This window comes from Petaurus breviceps, unplaced genomic scaffold (assembly GCF_028583685.1).
Source record: "Petaurus breviceps papuanus isolate PSGF00001 unplaced genomic scaffold, PetGlider_PUasm1.0 90919, whole genome shotgun sequence".
NCBI lineage: Eukaryota > Metazoa > Chordata > Mammalia > Diprotodontia > Petauridae > Petaurus > Petaurus breviceps.
The window spans coordinates 39,862,244-39,887,017 of NW_027187378.1; the positions used below are offsets into that span (position 1 = coordinate 39,862,244).

At 36.8% G+C, this 24,774-nt stretch overlaps 1 protein-coding gene across 2 annotated transcripts in view; it reads right to left on the reverse strand.

Moving 5' to 3' along the window:
• The window catches only part of ADAM9 (ADAM metallopeptidase domain 9), a 109,436-nt gene that overhangs the window by 9,081 nt on the left and 75,581 nt on the right, over positions 1-24,774 (reverse strand). The window contains exons 16-19 of one of the 2 annotated variants that reach the window (XM_069075853.1): positions 10,767-10,953; positions 10,588-10,668; positions 2,180-2,285; positions 1,127-1,268 (exon numbers count right to left, since the gene is read on the reverse strand). In XM_069075853.1, coding sequence (XP_068931954.1) covers positions 1,127-1,268; positions 2,180-2,285; positions 10,588-10,668; positions 10,767-10,953 — 516 coding nt within the window. The remainder of the gene's footprint in view (positions 1-1,126; positions 1,269-2,179; positions 2,286-10,587; positions 10,669-10,766; positions 10,954-24,774) is intronic. The other variant, XR_011166027.1, reaches the window with a different exon arrangement.

The window sequence follows — 24,774 nt, forward strand, 5'->3', positions numbered from 1 at the left end:
AAAGGAAAAAATAAAAGTTGTGACTGGTATCTGGGTAGGGGAAAAGGAGAAGTTAAGGGAGGCTGAAGCTGTCTGCATTAAGCAGAAAGCACTGATGCTGAGCACAGTCCTATGAAAAGAGGGGACAGAGAACAAAGTGAAGAAGACTTTTAAGAAAATAGGATGAAGGGAAATGCATAACATTAAAGCTTTTGCACAAACAAATCCAATATAGCAAAGATTAGAAGGGAGACAACTTGGAAAAAATTTTTGTAGCAAGTTTTTCTGATAGATATATTTATAATATATATTTATATATAATATATATGATATTATATATAAATATATATTTATAATATATAAGGAATTGACTAAAATTTATTTCAATTTATATGAAAAAGAATAATTTTCTAATTAATAAATGGTCAAAGGATATGAATAGTCAATTCTCAAGGGAAGAAATTCAAGCTCTCTAGTCATATGGAAAAATGCTTCACAATGCTTATGATTTAAGAAATGCACATTAAATTAACTCTGAAGAGCCACCTCATACCATGTTTTCACCCATTTTCCCAAGAAAATGACAAATGTTAGAGAGGCTCCTGAAAAACAGGCACTCTATTGCACTGTTGGGAGATGTAAATTGGTAGAACTTTTCCAGAAAGCAATTTGGAATCATGTGTAAAAAGTAATTAAATTATGCATACTTTGACCTAGCAATACCATAACTAGGCTTAAACCCCAGGAAATCAAAGACAGAGGAAAAAGTCACAAATGAACAAAAATATTTATGCCACCTCATTTTGTGATGTCAAAAAAACTAGAAACTAAGGGGATGCCCATCAGCACTTGTGGAATGGCTGAAAAAAACTGTATAAATATAATGGATTATTACTGCACTGTAAGAAATTAAGAGACAGGGGAGGCTAGGTGGCACAGTGAATAGAACACCGGCCCTGGAGTCAGGAGGACCTAAGTTCAAATCCAGCCTCAGACACTTAATACACATACACAAAACCTAGCCATGTGACCTTGGGCAAGTCACTTAACCCCAATTGCCTTGCTTTTCCCCCTCAAAAAAAAGAAAAAAGAAACCCTATATGTATTTATCACCTAATATTAACTGTAGTGAAGAAACGGTACTTACTCATATGTTTGGGATCTTTTCTTTCTAAAGAATTTTCTTCGAAGCTGATCCCTCTTAAGGAAGACAAAGGCAGCTAATACAAGAAGGGGAATAATTAGGAAGAAAAACACTAAAAGTCCATCCCGAAGCGAAGTGTCTTTATCTAGAGAAAACAGAATATCCACGTCAATGGTCATTAAATTAAACAATATGTTAACTTAACTTTGCACATTCAAAAACACATATTATTTCATAGAATCATGAAATATCAGAGTGAGAAGTAACTTTCTCAGTGTTATTTAGCCCAGGATACTTTTATAGAGGCTGAAAGTAAGGCCTAGAAGAGTAACATATTTGCCCAAGGTCACCCAGTGAAATGGTAGCAGACCTTGGAAAAGAATTCAAGTGCATTCCCAGAAGAGTATCCTTCCCATAAAACAAATAGTTCCCCTATTTACTGATTAGCATTAGTAGCATTTATTAATGCAATTTTCTAAGTCCTTTGAACGAACAGAGGGAATGGATATAAATAGTGGTAGCAAACTGCATTTAAAGTGATTATGAGGTTATAAAAGTATGGTTCAAAGGATTTACAGCAGGGTAGAGACCTTGGGGATCATCAAGTCCAATCCCCTAATAGATGAGGAAACTGTGGCTCAGAGAGAGAAGTGACTTGCCCAAAGTCCCAGAGTTAGGATGTAGCACAGCCAACGCCTGAAAACAAAATAGGTACTCTCATTTCAAATCCAGGCAGTGCTTTTTCCATTTTACTACAAGAGGCAGGAATTTTATTTTAAAATGTTTTTGTTTTTTTCTCCCCACTAATCATATTAAAGCTGTCTGGAGTTTAGAATAGAATTCTATTTCAATGCACAATGAATCATTATTTCTCATACATATGATTCAGGCAAATAATTTCTCAGATCTCGGAAATGGAATTTTAATTGGCATGTTTCTAGTTTCCATTTTCCAATCAAGCAAAATAAGTGTCATGAAATGGTAAATATTCTATTGTACCAACTAAAGATAGGAAGGTAGGAAATCCTGGGGGATTTTTTTCTCTTTATTACTTGCCATTGTAAGTAGGTCCACTGTCCACACTTCCTCCGTACCCTGTATTCTCACAATTTGGGGGAGCCCAGCCCATGTTACAATGACAGTTCTTGTTGCTATTACACACCTTCAAGAAAACAAAAAAACTATTTTTGTTTACTGCAAATAGTGTTTGGCATTACTAGCTCACAGAATCATGAGTCTCAGAGTTGGGAGGCACCTGAGAGACCATACAATACCTGAACAAAAATCTGTTCTATAACATAAAACAAATGGTCATCCAGCCTTTTCCAGAAAACTAACATACCTCTTGAAGAGCACTGTGCCTGACACATAGTAGGGCCTTAATAAATAATTGTTGTATCACCACCCCTCCTACTTTAAAATTGCTCTGTTAAGTTTATTTGTTTGGTTTTTTAGTTATATCAAGCCTAATTAAATCAGCTCTCTGCAACTTCTACCCACTACCCCTAGTTCTATCCTCAGGGGCTAGCAAGTCTAAACCTTCCTTCTACATGAAAGTCTTTCTGGTATTAGAAAAGAGCTCCCTTAAATTGTCTCTTCCCAGGCTAAAAATTTCCAGTCCTTTAATCCGATCCCCATAAAGCAGGATTTGCCTTGACTACTAAAGTATTAAATCGTATTTCCCTTTTCAATCCACCTTCCACATAACAGCTGCCAAAATTGTTTTCTTAACATGTCACTTCTCTGGCTATAAAAAAAGAAGAAAAGAGAAAGAAAGAAAAGAAGAAGCTTTGGAGGACACCATTATCTACAGGATATGATACAAACTCCCAGATCTAGAATTTAAGATTCTCTGAAACCCAGATCCCACCTATCTGCCCATTTTCGATACTACTCCCTTTCATTTACTATTCTTCTCTAGCCAACTGGAATAGTAGCTATTCCCTGATCTTAACAATCTTTATCTCCAATTTCTGTGCATTTGTAAAAGCCAACTCTCTTGCCTGAACACCTGCCCTCCTCATCTTTTTCTCTTAGACTCTTCATCTTCACTCAAGGATCAGCTTCTACCATGAGCCTTTCCTGTTTTACATGCCTCCCCGCCTACAGTTAAGGGTTAAGGGTCTTTTCCTCATCATTCTTCCTTATGTTATAGCTATTTGTGTCCTTATCTTCCATCTTGGCATATAAATTCCTTGCCTTTATACCCAGTAAGTGATTAATGATTTTAAAGCCCTTCATTCTATACTTCCTATGAACAACATAGCTTATTAACGTGCACCCCTCAAGAATTGGTGCCCAGAACTGAACACAGTACTCCAGATATGTTTTCACTGAGGCAGAATGCAAAGGGACTATCGCCTCTCTATCCCAGACCACTGTGCTTCTCTACAAACAGCCTAAAGTCATGTTAGCTTTTTTGACTGCCAGCTCACCCAGATTAAATTTTCAGTACAATTCAATTTAACAAATATTTATTAAGTACCTCCTGTATGTAAGGCACAGCACTAAGTCAGGGGATACAAAGACCATAACAAATCAGTCCCTACCACAAGCATTTAACATTTTACTGGGGTAAAGAACATAACGTGTACACAGATAATTAAGTGCAAAATCTATGCAAAGCAATGTGTGCAGCCCTAGTGTAGGAAGTGGTACCTGAGCTAAACTTTGAAGGTAGCCAGGGGAAGAAAAGTGAATACTGTGAAATCAGTCTAAAAAAATCCAGGCCACAGACAGGGTATAAAAAGTTTTAAATGTGAAACAAAAGAGTTTGTATTTTATCCAAGAGGTAAAATGGAGTCACTGAAGCTTCTTCAACAGGAGAATAATGGGATCATGCCTATGTTTTAGGAACAACAATCTGGCAGCCGGGTAGACCAGGGATTAGAAAGAAGATGGACTAGAGGCCAGAAGAATGAGGAGGCTACTGTAACAGTCCAGCCAAGCAGTCATGAGGACCTAAAGCAGAGTGAGGGCTGTGTGACTGAAGGGGAGGACAGGGACATAATCCACAAGACATGGTGACTGAATGGATATGTGGAGTGAGGAAGAAGGAAGAGTACAGAATGATGCGAAGGTTGAAAACCTAGATAACTGGAAAGATGTGGATGACTTCAACAAATAAAGGAAAACTAACAGGAAATGTGGGTTTAGGAGGAAATATGAAATCTGTTTTGGACATGCTGATTTTGAGAAGAAGGGCCACTTCTAAAACTGCAGTAGAAGAAATAATGCGAATGGATGTTGCTAAGATTGTTACAATCCACTAGATTGTCAATTCCTTGAGTGAAGAAAATGTCTTTTGACTTTTTGCATCTGTATTGTTTAGCACTCTGCCTGGTATATGGTAGGTGCTTAATAAATATTTATTAATTGGATAGGATTAGATTGGCAGAGTAGGGGAAAAAGGGAGCTCCAACAAATCACCTCTATTTCCACAGTAAAACATTAGAGATTCTGTGCTTAGAGGGGGGAGAAAAGCAGTACTGTATGTGGCTTACAGACAGAAGATGGCATGGAGGCTAAAAACGCCAAGTCTTTTTCAGATAAATGACTGTGTGGCCATCCTATCATGTATGTGCTAAGCTGATTTTTTTTTAACCCAAGAGTAAGACATTCATTTATCCCCATTAAATTTCATCTTAAGATCAGAAGAATAGATTAAAGTCAGGGGACACCTTAGAGATCACATAGTTCAACTGTCTTATTTTATAGAAGAAAAAATGGAGGCTTAGGGAGATTAAATGATTAATTTTCCTCAGTAGTTGTGGCACAGTTGGGACCTAAACTCCAAATCTAGCACTCTTCGCGCTGTACCAATACATATCTTAAGATTCCTGAGAATCAAGAAAATCCATCTTTTTGTAAACCTCTTTGTTATATAAACCTTTAAAGCACTATTGTTCAAGTTACTAATAACACTGTTATTCCATTACCAAGGAGGCAGAGAGATATCAAGAAGATCCAAGTTCAAGTGCTTCCTCTAACACGTACATATTGGCTGTGTAAGACACTGTAATGTTAATGGAATAGGAAGATCTTCCCTGCCCATTAACAGGCCTATGTGACCATATGTGTCCCCTTTTCCCTTGAAACAGGAGTCATGTTCCCAGATCTGAAGGTACACAGGTATTTCAATCACAGCTGTGATACATCCTGAGTCACATAGTCCACTGGGGGAGGAACTTTGTCTAAGGAGGAAATTGCTTATGGGAGGCTTGCTTGCAGGAAGCACCTTTTGGTACTAAGCTAATTAGGCACTGAGTCAGGAGGGTTGTGATACCTTCTGGCTCTGAGCCTATGAGCTGAATACTATATATATATGTACTGAGAGGTTGGCATTTTACTTTGGGGGTTTGCTCATGAGAAGGACCTTTTGATTCCCTGAAGGGGGCTCTGGGTAGTCATTTTGTCAAGAGACCCCCCAACTACTCAGATGTTGCCGCTCTTCCAGTCTGGTAGTGCATGTAGGTGGTTGTAGTATTCTGTTTAGACAGGTGGAACTCTGTCTATTGGATTCTTTCTTGGATACTCACTTCTTTCTACTTATCTGTAATTAAAGTAAGATTGTTGACCCCTTTAAAGTTGTGTTTCCTTTAGAAAAGCAGATCAAAGAACCAGTGCTAGGGGGCTTGCTACTACAGACACTTATAACATTTCACTGGTCCTGGCAACTTTCTTAAGACTGTAAGTTGCAGAACAAATGATGATCTGTATTAGTTCAGGGAGTTCCCTATGCCAGAGTTCTCTGGGAATCCCTTACACCAGAAATTCTGGAAACAGATTGAAATGTAACTGAAAATGTTTAACAAAATAAATAAAAATACAATAAAACAGAGATAATGTTATTTTGTGGTTTTCTAAGTCAATATGCAGCCTACAGATGCACTTCTATTTGAATTTGACACCACTTACCTACACCAATGAAATCACAGACAGAGGTCTCTGACCCCTCCCCATGTTCATCCTATTCAACAAACCCACTTTTAGCCATTGTGACATTGTGGCTAAAGATACTCTACACTGAGATTATGAAAATGTCCTTTATTTGTTTGGGGACGGGGAAATGACCCTTTTTAACCCTTTCTTCTCTGGGATCTAGTCCTGAGGCCCTGCTGTCCTGACTAGTCAGTGCCTAACTGGGTTCACTAAGGTAAGCCAGGTCCAGTCAGGCTCTACTTTACTGATTTTCTTGACAGTCACCTTGTAATTCTAGCAACCTCAGTACTATCTCCCCTCTCCCCACCCCCATACAAACACACATAAACATCTAGTTTTCCAGTTCTGTAACTATAATCAAATCAATACTATCATTGCTGCTTATAAGGATGTATCCATCTTTACTTTACAAACCAAAATTTCATTCCCTGACTACCTAGAGGTAGTTTCTTCCATTATTGCAATATATGCTCCTTGAAGGTCAGTGATCATCTTTGCTTTTATATTTGTAATCTCAAAACTTAGCACAGTATTTGGCACAAAATAAGCACTTGAAAATTATTTTTCCTTTGTTTCTAACGTATTAATAAATTTTGTAAAGTTTATATCACTTTGTATTGACCTGTCAGGTCTGTCACTAGAAGTAACTTTGACTTCACCTGGACTTCATTTTCTCAGTGGCTTCTCTATGCTCCCACAAGGTGAATGGGGTTCAGTGCAGGAAGATAGAAGCAGAGGAGGCAAAGAAATCAAAGAAAGAGGAAAAGGTGCCAGATGTATAAAAATATTTAGAGTAGCTCTTCTTGTAATGGCAAAGAACTGGAAACTAAGAGCATGCCCATCAACTGGGTAGTGGCTGAGCAAGTTATACTATATGAATATAATGGAATACTACTGTGCCCTAAGAAATGATGAAAGGGATGGATTCACTGAAATCTGGGAAAATTTATATGAACTGATGCAGAGTGAAGGGAGAACCAGGAAAACTATGCATACAAGCATAACAAACACTGTAAAAAGAAACAACTCCAAAAGACTTAACTCTGATCAACCCAATGATTAACCATATTCAAGAGGAACAATGATTAAGCATGCTATCCACCTCTTGAGAGAGAGGTAATGGACTTGGGGTACAGAATGAGACATATTTTTGGACATGGCCAATGTGGAAATTTGTTTTGCTTGACTAGGTATATTTTTAAATTTTTTTTTCCTTTTTAATGAGGACAGGAAAGTGAGAATGGGAGAGAAATTGCTTTTTGTTAATTGAAAAAAAATTTGATTTAATTTAAAAATTAAATGAAAAACTAAATACAGGCAGAAAAAAGTTTAAGTAGAAAATCAGCAATAGCATCAGAAAAACAAAAATCAAATCTAGAAATTGAACAGAAACCAAGGATAAATTGTGAGAAGATATGGATTCTCAAAAGAAGAGAGTTGCAAGTTCAATTTAGTACAAAGAACTAGCCCATCAAGATCTTTTTGGATCCTAACTCTCATCCAATATATTAAATACGCTTCCCAAGTTTTGTGTCAGCTGCAAATTTGACAAGCATGTCATCTACACCTTTATCCAAATCACTGATAAATATATTGAATAGGATAAAATAAAGCACAAATTCCTTGGGTACTGTATTAGAGATTTCCTTCTAAGTTGACATCAAACCATAATAAGTCTAATTATTCAACGAGTTTTCAATCTACAAAATTGTACTAAATTATCTCTCTCATTCTTGTCCATAAGAATAGTATTAGATTGTCAACTGTTTTGTAAAAAGCAGCTGAAAGTCCATCAAAATAAAATTATATAAGCTACATGAATTCCCTGAACTATTAGTTTAGAACGAGTAGGGAGCAGAACAAGGAAAAGGACTGGACCTACGATTTTGTTGGTATAGGCCAGGAACTACTTGATGAAAAATGTTCTTTATCAGTGCAGGTCTGCAACTTCTCTGTAATTTAGTCTTAGTGAGAGGCCTAGAGGACTGAGAGGCTTACATGACCTGCACAGAGTGACCAGACAGTTTTTATCAGATCTTCTTGGTTTCATAGGGGGCTCCCTACCCACTACATCATGCTGCCAAGTCTAGTCAAAAAAGACTATAAGGTTAATCTAGTTTTACTTCTTTGAAAAGTCCATGTTCTGCTTTTTGGAGATAATTGATGCTTCTTTTTAAAATCTTTTAAAAATCTACAAAATACTGAAGTTGAGTCTAAGTCTTGTCTACAATTGGTGAATTCCATTCTATTCTCTTTTTAATAAACAGAGTATTTGCCCTTCGATAATTCTGTGGTACCCTCTTCTTTTCTGCAAATGCTCAAAGTTAGTGGCTCAGTAATGCCCTTTGCCTATTATTTTAGTATTCCTATGAAACAGTTCACCTGAATCTGGTGACCTGAAGGTGTTCCTTTTTATGTCTTATAGATATCAACTGTCAAACAGGTCATTTTGTTTTACCTTTTTATTTCAGGTCTAGAAAGTCGTATCCATAGAAATGAAAACAAGCAGTCAGAGTTGAAAAGTCACATAATCTGTTATTAACTATTACTGATCTATTCACTAGGCAATAGTAGTCCCATCCACTTTTTTGATCTTCCTCTCTTCCTTTAACACTTAGCCCAGGACCTAGCACACAGTAGGCACTTAAATGCTTGTTGACTAACAACACAGCAAAAATAAAAACAAAAGGCACTTTTTATTGTACCTTATTTTTCCTACCAGCTTCTGCATTCTTGATATTATTCTTGCAGGGGCCTGACCTGCTGTGATTTTTTTTATTCTCTGCTACCTGAGTTTGCTTACCTCTTCTCAACATGTACCAGTCTTGCCAGGTACTTTCTACTCCTGGCTAAAAACCTCTCATTTCCATATTTTAAACCATAATCCGGAAATCCAAATTTCAATCTCAGAAATTATCCATCATTTTCTTACCCAGCTATACACTTCCCCAAAGTGCAGATCTTTGGAAGTCCTTGCCTTTTATTGATAAGTTATATCTTGTGCTTTAAAGGTGTTCAGTTTCTTTCTCAATACTTCATAATCCTTACCAATATTTCCTAGATTCCTTTGTGGTCTCACAAAGCACCAGACTTGGGGAGCAATTATCATATTTGAAAAGTGTTTGAAGCTTCTCTGTCAAGTCCTAGATCCATGCCCAGAAAGATAGCAGATCTTTCTGCTGCTATAAACAGGTCAATAAGGAGCTGCTTCAGGACCCCTCAACACAAAGTCCCAAGCCATCACTACTATCTCTTCTTCCTCTGAGCTTTCATGGATGATCTTACTTGAAAGAACCTATGGATCTACATCATTGATCCTTGGAGTATAGAATGGTGTTTCTGTCTAAGAAGGTCCTTCTCTCTACTCACTGAAAAAAGACTCTTATCTATTACTATGTTCCCAGAATTACATACAGGTCCTTATTGTCTTTTAACTCTGCCCAGCAGTCTTCTACTCTGATCCCTAAGAAGATGCACCTCTTCCTCCTCAGATTCTTCTGTTCTTGATTTCCACACAGGAGCCATTCTGTTTTCTTTTTTTAACAGAACAATTGTTTTCTATTACTATTACATGACAGGGAATCATCATAAATTCTAATTAGGTTCTTGAAAACACTCCCTGATCACTGTACTTTCTAGAAGCAAATTTCCTAGTCCTTGCTAGTAGCTCTTATGGTCAACTCTCCTGGAGATCATTCCTCACATATTTAACACCCTGACAACCACTTCCAAATTCCTTTTCCATCTCTCCTTAATTATAAGTCCTTCTCTTACCCAATCTTTTACCACCAAAGTTAGTAAAAGTAAAAAAATATATATCATTGCTTTCCCTAAAATGTGGTACCAGAAATGGAAATGAAAAGGGAGGATTCAATTCATGTAAATTTATATCTGCTTTCAAAAGAAGAAAATTTGGGGGAGATACTAAAATCCTGTTCTGCTTCTTGCTACATTTTACCTAAATCTGGATTGTACAAAACTTGAGGGTAGACTATAACTGTATACCAAGAAAGAACAATTTAGAGAACAATGATAAAAAAGAATAAAACCTCTTTTTACTTGAGTAAAAAAATGTAAAAATCCTTCCATACTATGTTTTCATTTCCAGTTTAATTCCTGGAATCCCTTTTTAGTACATTTGACCTACAGAGATTGATCAAAAAGAGATGGGTTTTGGGTTTTTTTTGGCAAAAATAACTCATTAAATCTTTTACTAAGACATGAAGAAGTATCTGTGTCAGTGGAGGAAAAACCTATATCAATAAAATTCTAATCTTTTGAAAAGTAGTATTTTTAAATGTATACCTGTATACATATCGATTGTTATCTTTTCAAAGATAATTATTTCATCTTTGAAATGAGACTTATATTGGAGGCAGCCTCCCTTTGAACCAAAATGGTAAATTAACAAAGTGATCAGAAAGAATAAGTTCACATTTAACGTGCAACATCATTAATCATAACTCTCTTGTAAAAGTCAAACATATAAAAAAGTAAATTTTACACCATTTTGTATTACTTACCCCTCGTCCACTGCATTTTTTCGCTATATCACAGTCATAGTTCAGAACAGAGGCACTTACACATTGGAAATTTCTACAGATCTTTAAAAAAAACCAAAATGTATTCTTAATTCAAAGAAACATTCAATTGTTAAAAAGCATTCAAGAGTCCACTTAATAAATGAAATTTTTTGGATTACCTTTCCATCATCACATTTTGTGCCTTCATTCACCATGCCAGGATCAGGCACATCTGATCCTAACTGGAAATCCACACCTGAACATGTGGTGCCCCTAATTAAAGTATAAATGACGGCAGGGACAATCCCAAATACAGGCAGCATACCTAGCACGTTTTCACACTGAAGCTTTCCACACAAAGCATTCCTACAAAAGGAACAGTTATGTGTATATATATATATAAATGATATTCAATTAGTATGTCTGTATATACATAGAAATGATAGGAGTGGCAGCTTTAGGGCTTTTTAGAAAAGCTCTTTTCAATCAACAAGCATTAAACAACAACTATATGCTGTTAAGTGCTGGGGATACAGAGATAAAAGTGGAACAGTCCATACCAAGGAAGCTACTACTTATCTGGAGTAGACAGCATGAACAAAGGTAGATAAATACAAAGAAGGAAGGCACTAGTAGCTAGGAGTTCAGGAAAATAATCATGTCTCCTCCAACAGACCCCTCTGTTATCCATACTCTTTTTCTTATGTTCCATCTCTCCCTGATGGCTGAATCCTTCCTTTCTGCCTACAAACATACCCATGTCTCCCCCATCCTCAAAAAACTCACTTGATCTTTCCATCCCCATGAACTAATGTCCACTTTCTCTTCTATTTTGTAGCCAAATTCCTTGAAAAGGCTGTCTATAATAAATGCCTCCACTTTCTCTCTTCTCATTCACTTTCTAATCCCATTCAATCCAGCTTCCAATTTTACCAAACTCATTTTCTCTAAAGTTATCAATGGCTTCTTCATTGCCAAGTCCAGTGTCTTTCTCGACCTTTGTTCTTCCTGAACTCTCTGCAGCCTTTGACAATGATGACCGCCTCTTCTTCCTGATAATTCTTTTCTCCCTAAGATTTCATGCAAACATTGTGTCCTAGTTCTCCTCCCTATGAGACTACTCCTGTCTCAGTCTCCTTTGGTAAATCCTCACGCAGGTCATACCCACTAACCTAAGGGAGGGTCCCACATGGTTTTGTCCTGAGTACTTCTTGTTTCCCTCTATACAATTTCACCTGGGGATCTCATTAGCTACCATGGATTTATTACTGATGATTTTCAAATCTACCCATACTGTCCTGACCTTTCTGCTGACCTCCAATCTGGTATCTCCAATGGGGTACTCCCCATACCTGGAATGCTCCCTTTCCTCAACTCAATCTACTGACTTGTACAGTTTCCTTCAAGTCCCAACTAAAATCCCATCTTCTACAGGAAGCCTTTCCCAACTCCTTTTAATTCTAGTGCCCTCTATTAATTGTTTTCTTTTACACATATGTTTGCTTGTTGTCTCCTCTATTAGGCTGTAAGTTCTTTGAGGTCAAAGTCTTTACCTCTTTTTGTATCTCCAGTGCATACTGCCCAGCACACAGTAGGTACTTAAAGAATGTTAACTAACAGACTGATGTAGAAGTGGTGTGTGAATTGAGATTTGAAGGAAATTAGGGATTCTGAGGGGCTGGGGTAAAGAGGGAATGCATTCTAGGCATGGGAGATAGCTACTACAAATGCAAAGCCAGAAGATAAAATGGTGGTACAAAATGTATGAGGTACGGTAAGAAAGTCAGTATAGCCTTCTTACTGGAAGGGTAATATGTAATAAAATTGGAAAGGTGATTAGGGCCCGTTTGTGAAGAGCATTAAATTCCAGAGAGGAGTTTATTTGATCTTACAGATAAGAGGAAGTCACTAGATATTAATAAGGGAATAACATAGTTAGACCTTCCCTTTATAAAAATCACTTTGGTAGTTTTGAGGAAAATTAATTGGAATGAAGAGAGATCTGAAGCTGGGAGACTAATTAGGAAGCTAATACATCAGTAAAGGAAAGAGATGATAAGGGCTTTAACTAAGGTGGTAGCTATGTGAGTAGAGAAAAGTTGTTGAATCTTCTCTGACTCTTCATGACATTTTGGGGGATTTTCTTGGCAAAGATCCTGGAGCTGGCCATTTCCTTCTACAGCTCATTTTACAGATGAAGAAACTAAGGTAAACAGGGCTAAGTGACTTGTCCAGGACCACATTGCTAGTAAGTGTCTGAGGCCAGATTTGAACTCAGGAAGATGAATCTTAACTTACTTAATTAACTTAATTAAGATGAATCTTAATGAATTCTTCCAGGCCTGGTACTCTAGGGACAAATGAAAAATACTTTGTAGAGGTAGAAACAACAAAATATGGTAAATGACTGGACGAAGGAAATGAATTATCAAGGATATGATAAGTCTGAGTGATGGAAATGATGGAGATATTCTTGTTAGAAATTGGGAATTTTAGAAGAGGGCTTGGAAAGAAAGATAAATGATTTTGTTTTTTAAATGTTGAGTTTCAGAAGCCTATTGAAACCTCTCCATTCTAAGGCATTAATAAGCTGGACGCTTTACTCCTTCCTTTGCCTGGCTAGTACTCCAAGGCAGAAATAAAGGTGAATCTGAGCTCTCCTAACCAACATAGCTGAAGCTCCTTGATATCAGATGAAGGAAAATTTCCTTCTTTTATATCAGATATGAAAAGTTTGACCAAGAAAATTAATAAAAATACACACACACACACACATACATGGTAGTGCACTTCTGTAGACATTATCCTGCAGATGAACATTAGTTCTATCTTCCACACACATACTAAAATGTCTAATATATCACTGGTACAAGTCTGGAAACTTACCTAAGTCTTTTCTGAAAAATTCAGGGCTAGACCTTTTAAAGTTCCTTCAGGCTCAAAAAAGTCTGCAAATCTACTATACATAAACAAATACTGGTAAAATCACAGAAATTGGGAATGGAAGTGACTTCAGAGGTAATCTAAACCAATGAGTATCTGAACAAAACTCATAAAGGTAAGAGCTTACAGAGGAGTGGATGAAGAGGAGATGGGGAAAAGATTGAAAAGAAAGGTAAAGAGGGGTGGCCAGGTGGCTCAGCGAGTAAGAGCACCGGCTCCAGTGTTGGGATGACCTGGAGATCGAGTCCTGGGCTCAGACACTCAGCACCACACCCAGAAATAACTGGCCGTGTAACCTTGAGCAAGTTACTTAACCCCGATTGCTTAAAAAAAAAAAAAAAAGGTAAAGGAAGGAAGCCTTACTTAGCAGGTGGGATGAATACTCCTAAAGGTGAATGGAGATGAGAACCTTACGCTGGATGAGGTCTGGGGGATTTGGTGATTTAAAAGTCTACTTGTCCTGGGAGCAGGGGAATTGGAACCCCTGAAGGCAACTGGCATCTGGAGGAGTGGGAGAACATAGACACAGGAAAGAAATTTCCAGGTAAATGTAGGAAAAGAAAGGTCAACAAGAAAGGGTAGAGTAAGGGGCCCTACCATGGGGCATTGTTCTCTCTGACACTTGCAATAATAAGGATTTTTCTAACAGTGGGGCACAATGGAAATGGGGAATTCATGGAGTAAGCCTTATAAGGCCATGGCAAAAAGCAGCTGGAGGACATAAACTAAAATGAACCTTGGATGTTTTGATATTATGAAGAATACAGACAAAAGGGAGAAACCAGATAATTGCAGGAGTCATGAAATCAGAGAATGCATACCTAGAGAAGGATGACAGAGAAAGGAAAGAGAAGGACGGATAATGAAGAGTTGAGAGAAATCATTTTTGCAAACAGGACTAGCTAAAGGAGAAGAAAGGAAGGAAGAATGTATTTGACTAAGAAGAAAAAAGAGGGGGAAGAAATATATAACTAGATAAAAGCATGGATAAAAGGAACCAATAAACAAAATCCTAAAGTGAAAAGGGATATAATGAATGAGAGGAAGTATCAGGGGTGAGAAGAGAGCCAGTGGGAACAGGGCCACCTGTTAGAAAAAATTAAAGTAACTGAAGGAACAGAATATACTGTGTTTATAGCAGAAAAGGGAAAAAATTTCTAACTTGAAAAAAAAAAAACCAACTTTAGAGGCAGATGGAGGGAACTATAAACCTAACTCTCATGACATTCATTAAACGTGAATGGAATAGGGGTGGCTAGGTGGCACAATGAATAGAGCACCGGCCCTGGAGTCAGGAAGGACCTGAGTTCAAATGTGGCCTGAAACACTTGACACACTTACTAGACGTGTGACTTTGGGCAAGACACTTAACCCCAATTGCCCTCCAAAAAGCAAAGAAAAAAAAGCGTATGGAATAAACAATCTAATAAAATGAAAAAGAATGAAAGACTAGATAAGAAAACAAAGCCTTACTGCTTACAAGAAATACATTAAAAAAACAGACATACATAAAATAAAACTAAGGAAATGGAAAAAAAAACAATTCCCTATGCATCAAGTGAATATGAAAAAAGCAGAAGTTGCCATCACACTATCAGAAAAGCAAAAACAACTGTTCAAAAATAAAAAGGGAGAAACAAGGAAATTATATTATACTGAAAGGAATCATAGACAACATCTTAATATCAGTAACAAACATTCTAAATGCTTAAGCATTCAAATTCAAAGGAAACATTATCTGAGCTTCAAGAAGACAGAGACAGTAATACAGTTGTGAAACAAGATTTTGATATTCCTATATCAGTTTTGGATAAGTCTAACAAAGATAAGGAAAATATGGAACTGAAATAACTTTTAGAGAAACGAGTTAAGACTTATAGCATCTTCTAAATGGGACAGCAAAAAAAAAAAGTGTATTTTTAGCACCAAGAGCCCTTTTATAAAAACTCTCCCTATATTATAGCACAAGACATACTGCACACAAATGTAAAAGAGCAGAAATAGTTAATACATCCTTTAGAGATCATGATATAATAAGATTAAAAATTGATTCAGAGACCACAAAGATACACATCCAAATGGAGACTTAATGATGACACTGTAAATACTGAGTGAGTCAAAGAACAAATCATTGAAACAATTAATACCTATGTAAAAGAAGATTATCATAGTGCAACATACCAAAATTTCTTGGATGCAGTTAAAGCAGTCCTCAGGAGGAAAATCATATCCTTACAATCATACATTAACAAAATTGAAAGTGAAAGGAATAAACTGATTATGCATTTAAAAAATTTTAAATGTCATCAAATAAACCTAAAATAAACATAAAAGAGGAGAGAATAAAAACTAGAGGGGAAATAGATAAATTAAAAACAAACAAACAAACATAGAAATGATAAATAAAACTAAACCCTTAGCTAATCTGATTAAAAAGAAGAGATCAAAAAATCATATTAACAAAATAGCAAATGAGTAAGGTGAGACTGCAGTTAAGTCAGAAGAGATATAAAGGACACACAAAATAGTATGTCTAGTGGCCAGAGTGAAGACTAAGATTTCTTCAACTAAAGAAATCATAGAGCACTAGCACCATCTAATGGTAAACTGAATACTCCCAGTGCAATATTCCACTTGTATGACTTCAGGGTCATTTGTGGAAGTAATGGTATATAGGGAGCCAGGTGCAAAATTGGTAAGATCTGGGAGCAGTTCCTATGCCTGACACTGACTGTGTAGGTCATTTAAATTTTCAATGCCCCCAGCAACTCTAGAAAATGGTGAGTTTCAGAGACAATGTGATAATGCAATGGTAGAAGGACCTCATCATTAGGTCTATTCCTGAAAAAATCACAGATCTGGGCTGAAAGTCTATGGAAATACCCTAGAAAGCCATGATTTGTCAAAGTCCTTGATTTGTTTTGTTGACATGTTGGGTTGGCAAAATCAGGAGGCAGAAACTCTCAAGTTAATGAGAAGTTTATTGACTGTTAGATGCAGTAGCCTGAATACATGTAATGTAGATGACCACAAAATTCCCCTAAATCACGCCAATTTTTATATCCTTGATCAAATAACTTTGGCTTCTTCTCTTTACCAAACATTGTTCCCCAGTTGACATAATATTGATGCAAGTCCTTTTCCTAATCCTGAAAATATTGTTTTCTTTCTTTCTTTCTTTCTTTCTTTCTTTCTTTCTTTTTTTTTGCTTTTTGGAGGGGGGAAGGTAGGGCAATAGGGGTTAAGTGACTTGCCCAAGGTCACACAGATAGTTTTTTTGTGTTAAGTGTCTGAGGCCAGATTTGAACTCAGGTCCTCCTGAATCCAGGGCCAGTGCTCTATTCACTGCATCACCTAGCCACCCCAAAATATTCTGTTTCCAAGAATATCCAAATGTCTCCTGTATAATACTGCAATTTATCAGCAACTCAACTGCCTTCTTTCTTTGTTTTGCAAACTTGTGGGTCAGAATGAATTATTTCCACATTCCATTACAGTCATACAAAGTTTTAGGCTTCAATTTCTCCCCCCCCACCCCATTTACAGTTTCACAATTTTTAAAAAAATTCCTAAAGTGGTATCGGTCTGAAAAGGAATATTACGCAGCTTACAGAATGGGTTAACAGGTCCATAATGCATGTAGAACTAATAAAGCAAGCAAAATAACAGTATGGTGAATAAAGAAACACACTAGAGTTGTAACTTTAGGGGTGTTAAGTCCTCTGCAGTGGCAGTGATCTGTTCTTGCTGGCGTCTAGCAAACAGTTTTTGTGCTTCTCCCAAGCAGCTATGCACATCCTCTTCAGTCATTTCCCAGATGAACAACACCAAAAGGAACCCACTACCCCTTTGTGCCTAGACAAGGGCCTTGGGGGACAAGTCTTTATGGTCTGACAGGTGTCACAGTTCATGTCTGAGCATGTGTGGTTCATATTTCCAAGAGGCACACTACCAGATTTCATAAGGAGCGAGCAATGGACCTTGCAGTGTTGGGTAAAAAATAAGTGGTTGTCTTATGTGTCCTCTTACCAGGGGGCAGGTTTGTGACCAAATAATAATTTAGTAAAAGCTGACAAAAATCTAATCAGATTAGCCTTCCAGTAATTAGTTCATGTGGCAAAAAACCTGTTTAGACCTTGTGGTGTTAATTTTTACAAACAGAGCTATAGGAAGATCATTAAACTACCCAACAGGGTACCTATACTTGTACCTCATTACAGCATTTCAGAGGTGCTGGAGCACTGAAACAAGATTCACTATATAAAAAAGTTATACTTTTACCTGTCATGGCTAGAGAAATTCACTATGAGAGGAAGGAATGCCGTAGTTGCAACATCAAGATTGTTCCTCAGACCTAAGCCCAAGGACAGAGAGTGACAACATAGGTGTAACAGGATAAAATATCATCGGTTCCATCTGGTTTCAGCTAAGCATCATAGTTAACTTTTCAGAATAGCCAATCATGCAGCAAAGCACCACATTATGCAAGGATATCCTAGCCAGGGTCAGATCTAACCATATGGGAAACAGTTCCACTCAAAATGGAAATAACACAATGGGGAAACTGAGTCAAGAGGATCTTGCCATTACCTCATATGGTTGTCCTTTCAGCCTTCCCAGGCACATACATCCACCTGTAGTTCTCAAATCACTCTTTCTTTTAGGTAGTTCATGGTATTTCTCTCAAATGCTAGATTATTAACTTGATGATAATTCAGATAATTATACCTGAATTCAAAACTAAGAACAAATCAAAATACAGTCCCAAGAGAGTTTTACCTCAAATAGCAAATTTCACTACTCACTGCTTAGGGCTAGGTATAGTTATTATTATGTGTCTCATGTTGTTGCAATAGCAGTCAAAAATAAAAAGTTTAACAGGACTTTCAAAAAAAATTCAACATCCTTTTCTTATTTTTCTCCTTGCTTTAAATTCATCCTGGTGTAAAAATCAATATAGAATTAAGAAAATAATCATATTCTGGAATTCCATGTAAACAATGAATATAAGATAGTTGACTCAAAACCCAGAAAAACATTGGCTACTTACTATAAGCCTGCTGACGAAGATATCCATCACTTAAGACATTGTATATTAAACCCCGCTAAAGTAAAAATAAAGCAGTAAGCCTGGAATCTGTTAAGACTACATTGGCTTAAGATGTAGCTTCAATATATACTATTCTGGGTATAATTCCATAATTTTCATACAAATCATAAAATCAGTTCTATACTATAAGCAAATTTACAAGTCCTCCCCCCTTTACTTTGGTGGTGAATGTTTGTGACAGAAGATGGGATCCAAGTTCCCAGTGAACCAGTTCATTATTTAAGAATTTCACAACATTTAGCAAGTTCTTTCAAAAGGCCCATAAAATTTTATGACCTTGCTCGAGTATAAGGTCCCAAGGTACCTGGCAAGGTTACATACAGATGGGGAGATTATACAAGGTTTTTTTGTTTTTGCACTCTTCCCACACAGTAAGTAATTATCATTCTTCTTTTTAAAAGCAAAATATACCCAATAAAATACTTGATAGAATTTTAGCATTATGACAGTAGCCTATAATAATTAACAAATTCACAGCATCCATTTCAAAAGGAATTAAATTTTCTAATGATACAATTGAGGGGCAGTGGATAGTGTCAGGTCTGAAGTCAGGAAGATTCCTGACTCACCTATATAATTCTGAGCAAGTCACTTAACCCTGTTTGCCTCAGTTTCCTCATCTGTTAAATGAGCTGGAGAAGGAAATGGCAAACCACTCCAGTATCTTTGCCAAGAAAACCCCAAATGGGGTCACAAAGAGTTGGACACAACTGAAACTACTGAACAACAACAATAACAATACAATTGCATTATCCTCTTTACAGCATTTTATATACAATTTCCCAAAATTCACAGTAAATTTAGAAACACAATAACCTATATAACATCACAGATTTAAATCATGAAACAAAACTTAGTGCCAGTCAAATGACAGCAATTCACTTTATCTCCAAATTATCTCACACATAAAATCATTTCATTCATCTTATCAGTTTTGACATTCTATATTGATTGCATTTAAGATCAGTATGAATAATTATGATCTAATTGCACTTTTAACAAACTTACTGTTTGTAGTTTCTAAAAAAATTGTCTTAATAACAAATATTAAATGTATTTTCTATTATGGTCTGATTTACTTATGTAGTGTCAAAGATCACAATTATCTTAATAGAAGGCTTCTCATTTAAAATGAAACTGGAATAAATTCAATCATATCTGGATCTATATAACATATGGGATCATACAAAATTTCAAGTTTCTCAAAGGTCATTTACTGACAGACCCACTTTCAGTTAGTTTACTGCCAAAGGCTTAATGTGGCAGTCTTGTATTCTCACCTCTCCCATTTTAATGGTTCACGAAGATCTTCTGAAACATAGAAATTGCAAACATAATCTCTGTTATGTAGCAACAAATTTATGATTGTATATTCTTCATTTAAGGACTAATGGTCCTTCAAGAAAAGAATTTTTTTGGTATGCTCTCCTCAAATAATTCCATGCTGCAATTTCTTCCTACAGTTTCCATTTGGTAAATTCTGCAACTGGATAAAATACTATCAATTTCAAACTGCTAACAAGCATTTTTCAAAGTTTCTCATATCCTTATCTGTCTAACTTAGCCAGAGTTAGAAATGTAAAAAGAAAGTATATTTTTTGAAGGCTTTGAAAGTTCTGTACAAAAGTTCTCACTCTTTAAACCCTTTTTCTTTTGCCTAATCAGGTCACAGGGAAAAGTCAGTTTGGATTTACCAAAACATAAAACAGACAATGTGAATACACTCAACAGAACACAAATAAAACACTTAACACTTCAAGTTACCAATATTTTTCTTTTGCTCTTTTTTTTCCAAAACAATCTCCATTAGAGGAAACTTTAAAAGCACTGTTGATTGTACAGATCCCACAACCCCACGTGACCAATGCCCAGATGCCTCTTAAACAGAACTTAGCATATTGAGATGCCTCTTCCAGGGCTGTGGTGGAGCAGGAGAAACCGGGTGAGGCCTTTTAGATAGAAACTTCAGGATCAAATTATTGTCCAGTCATTTCAATCATGTTTAATTCCGTGTGACCCCATTTAGGGTGTCCTTGGCAAAGATACTGGAGTGGTTTGCTATTTCCTTCTTCAACTCATTTTACAGATAAGGAAACTGAGGCAAACAAGGCTAAGTGACTTGTCCAGGGTCACATACCTAGTAAGTGATGGATACTGGATCTGAACTTATGAAGATGAGTCTTCCTGACTCCAGGCCTGGCACTCTAGCCACTATGCCACCTAGTTGCCCCTAACCTGCTTTAAGAACAGCTGCTTTTCTACATGATGATTCCAGTCCTGAAATTCATTGGAGGAATCTCCTCCTTGTTGCCACAATTGTTGAGTGTCTAAAATTAGAGGAGGGGGAACTTTTTCAAGTTAATGAGAAGTTTATTGATTGTCACATGCAGTAGCATGAATACATGAATGCAGATGGCCTGTGAGAGACCACAAACTTCCCCTAACCTGACTTAATTTTTATACCCTTGATCAAAAAACTCTTGGCTTCTTCTCTTTAGCAAACATTGTTCTCTAGTTGAAATAATATTGACTCAAGTCCTCTTGCTTATCCTGAAGATATTCTGTTTTCAAAAATATCCAGATGTTGCCTGTCATGCAGTCCTGCAGTTCATCAGCAACTCTATTGCCTCCCTTTTCTGTTTTACAATCTTGTGGGTCAGCATGAATTAATTTTCCCTTATTTCCGCATTCTGTTATATTCATACAAAATCTAACACTTCACATATTTCTGGGGTTATTACTGAATACTGGAAACACACAGATTTAGGTTCTGATTCTCTAATCAGTTCCCAGGGTGACCTTGGAAAGAGAACCAAGTCACTGAAGTCAGGTCAGAACCTGGGCTTCTGGGTAATTCTAGAGATGGGCAAAATCCCTGAGAATCCTTCCCACAACATACACCCAGGGCTTTTTGGTTTCCTCCGAGGAACTTGTGGGCCTACAGAACTCTAAGTTTGCACATGAGAACCTCAAGACAATCTAAAAATGGAAAAAAAACTTTACAGAGAAGACATGACAGAGAAGCAAAAACATAGGTAGAAGAATGTATACATGTCCATGAGTAATAGAAGTTACTTAAGTTAGTAGCCGTCATCAACTTCTGAGGGGATAGTCAAGTGAAATCACCAACCAGTTTCCCCACAAAACATTCCCCAGGATTTATGTCATAGAGTTCATTAGACAGACTACTGTTCTCACTTGCTATAGTATTTCTGAAATTTTTGTGGCATTGTTCCTTTCTTGCTGATTCTAAGCTGTTGTCCATAAACTAGAGACAGCACTCCAGAACATACATCAGATAGAGTAAGTCAGCTTAATTTGTTTATCTTTTATTACATCCTTGCTATCAGACAAATAACCTTTCTGGCCTTCAGTTGTATCAACTATAAAATAAAGGAAGTGAACTAGGAAGTGGCTACTGATGTCCCTTTCAGCTCCAAACTGATGCAGTATGTATCTACTACTGTCTCTGAAATTGTCCCTGCACCACAGAAAGGTAAAGGAATAGACGGTCAAAGTAATTGTGGCCTCTGGTGGTCTGTGTTCAGAAACAAATATGTAAGAAAGCATGATTCTGAAAAGCCTATGGGTGAGGCTCACAATAAGTGCTGGGTATTTTGATTACCAATCACAAACCAACAGATAGCCTCAATGTATCTATCCTGTGGTCATGCCATTAAAGGCTCATAGTCACAAACATTGAAAGCTAAAGGACCAAATAACATAAGAAAAGAGTTTTGCAAACCTTAAAGCATTTTATCCACCAGCTATCATTGTTACTGTTGTTATTACTACAATTACTAAAAAGAGAAAGACAGAGATGGAAAAAACATTTATTTACCATAAAGAGATCCCATTACAACAAAAAGTTTTAATTCCTTAGGATCACAGAAAAACATAGATAATGTCTATTTCAGAAGCTCATTTTGTAGGTAAGGAACTTGAACCCTAAAGGTTTTAAGAGATTTGAACAAAGTGACTTAGTAAGTTAGTAGCTGAGCCAAAAATAAAACCTAGGTCCTAATTCCCAGGCTAGTGATCTACTAGACTACAGCTATCTCCAATATTTATATCTGGTTTTTTTTGTTGTTCAATGGTTTCAGTCATATCTGACTCTCTTTGATCCCATTTGGGGTGTTCTTGGCAAAGGTACTGGAGTGCTTTGCCATTTCCTTCTCCAGTTCATTTTACATATGAGGAAACTGAGGAAAACAGGATAGAGTGATTTGCCCAGGGTCACACAGCTAGTTAAGTGTCTAAGGTCAGATCAGAACTCAGGAAAATTAATCTTCCTGACTCCAGGCCTGGCACACTGTGCCATCTAACTGCCCTCTGTTTTTACAATATAGCAAAAAATTTAAGCAATTTACCTTAGAAATTATACTGATAGTGTAGAATAAGGGAGAAGGGACCAAGCATTTATTAAGCTCCTTCTATGTGCCAAACTGTGCTAAGCACTTTACAAATATAAATATAATGAATTTCTCTGGAGCTAAAAGAAGAAATCTTGAGTATTGAATTAGTACCATATAGACAATGACTAGATTCACTCCCTGCCCATGCATTACTATGATTCCTACACCTGCAGTCACTTAATTGCTCACCCATAGGCTCAGTAGGATCTAAGTTCAATCAGCTCTTTATCAAAATTATAGATCGTTGGTAGATTGATAATTTCACTGGGTTATGTTTTTATTACAAAGTCTTTGAAATTGGTTGTGATGACAACTGTATCATCCTGGAAGCAATTTGGTGATATATACCTCTACGTATCTAGATTGGTCAGCAGATGAGATAAAATGCATCATTCACATCTATACTTGAGGACTTTCCAAGTTGGTAGGAGAACTTATATTTCACTGGCATGGACTTTAAGAATCCTGGGCCTTGGGGCAGCTAGGTGGTGCAGTGAATACAGCACTGGCCCTAGAGTCAGGAGGACCTGAGTTCAAATCCAGACTCAGACACAACACACATACACACACAAAAACTAGCCATGTGACCTTGGGCAAGTCACTTAACCACAATTGCCCTCCCCCCCAAAAAAAGCAAAAAAAAAAAAAAATCCTGGGCCTTCCTAGTATTTTTCCTATGCAGGAGACCAATTCTTCTACAAAACTCTTCCTTTGATGTGTCATAATCTGATGGAGATTGAAGAAAAAACAAAATGACAAATGCTGGAAGCTGTGGGAAAACAAACACACTAATGCACTCAGTTGAACGGTAAGTTGGTCTAGCCATTCTGGAAGGCAACATGGAACTAACCTGAAAAGTCACCAAAATGCTAATGCTTTTTAAGATTCAGTGATGTGACTTTTAGGAATATACCCAAAAGAGATCAAAGGATAAAGGAAAAGGACCCTTATGTACAAAAATGCTTACTGCATCTCTTTCTGAAGTATTAAAAAATAAGAAACTAAGAGGGTAACCACTTACTGAGGAAAGACCATAAATTGAGGTCTATGAATGCAATGGAATACTATTATACCATAAGGGAAGATTAAATTACAGAGGACAATTTCAGAGGAAAATGAGGAGACCTATATATAAACTGAAGTGAAAAGAAGAACAATTTATGCTCTAACAACATGATAAAGAAAAATAACTTTGAAAGGCATCAGAAGTTGATCAATGTGTTGATTGACCAAAGATGATTCTGGAGGCCTTAAGATGAAGCTCATTAGACAGAGGTGATGGACTCAGAATGCATAGTGAGACAGAAATTTTTCAACATGGCCAATGATGGAATTTGCTTTGTTTGATTATGCATATTTGTTACAAGGGTTTTATTTTTATTTTATTTACTGGAGGGTGGGGGGAGAGGAGGAGGAAGAGAAAAATGTTCATTAATAATTTTCTAAAATACCCCTGATGGCAACTACAATAGTAGCCAAGTAAAGATGACTATGAAAGAGACATAGATGTAAGTGAGACAGGACAAATCAAGAGTAGTGGGCAGGCTAGATGAAGATTTGAGATGATACAGACTCAAAGACCTAAAGTAGAACCACTTATCTAAGAAGATCTAGAACCCAATCTGGATAAAATTCAGCAACTTCAAATCGGAGATAATTTCTTTGTATGGGAAATTATCACAGAATTAAACCAGAAGGTATCTCAAAATTATCTCTTCC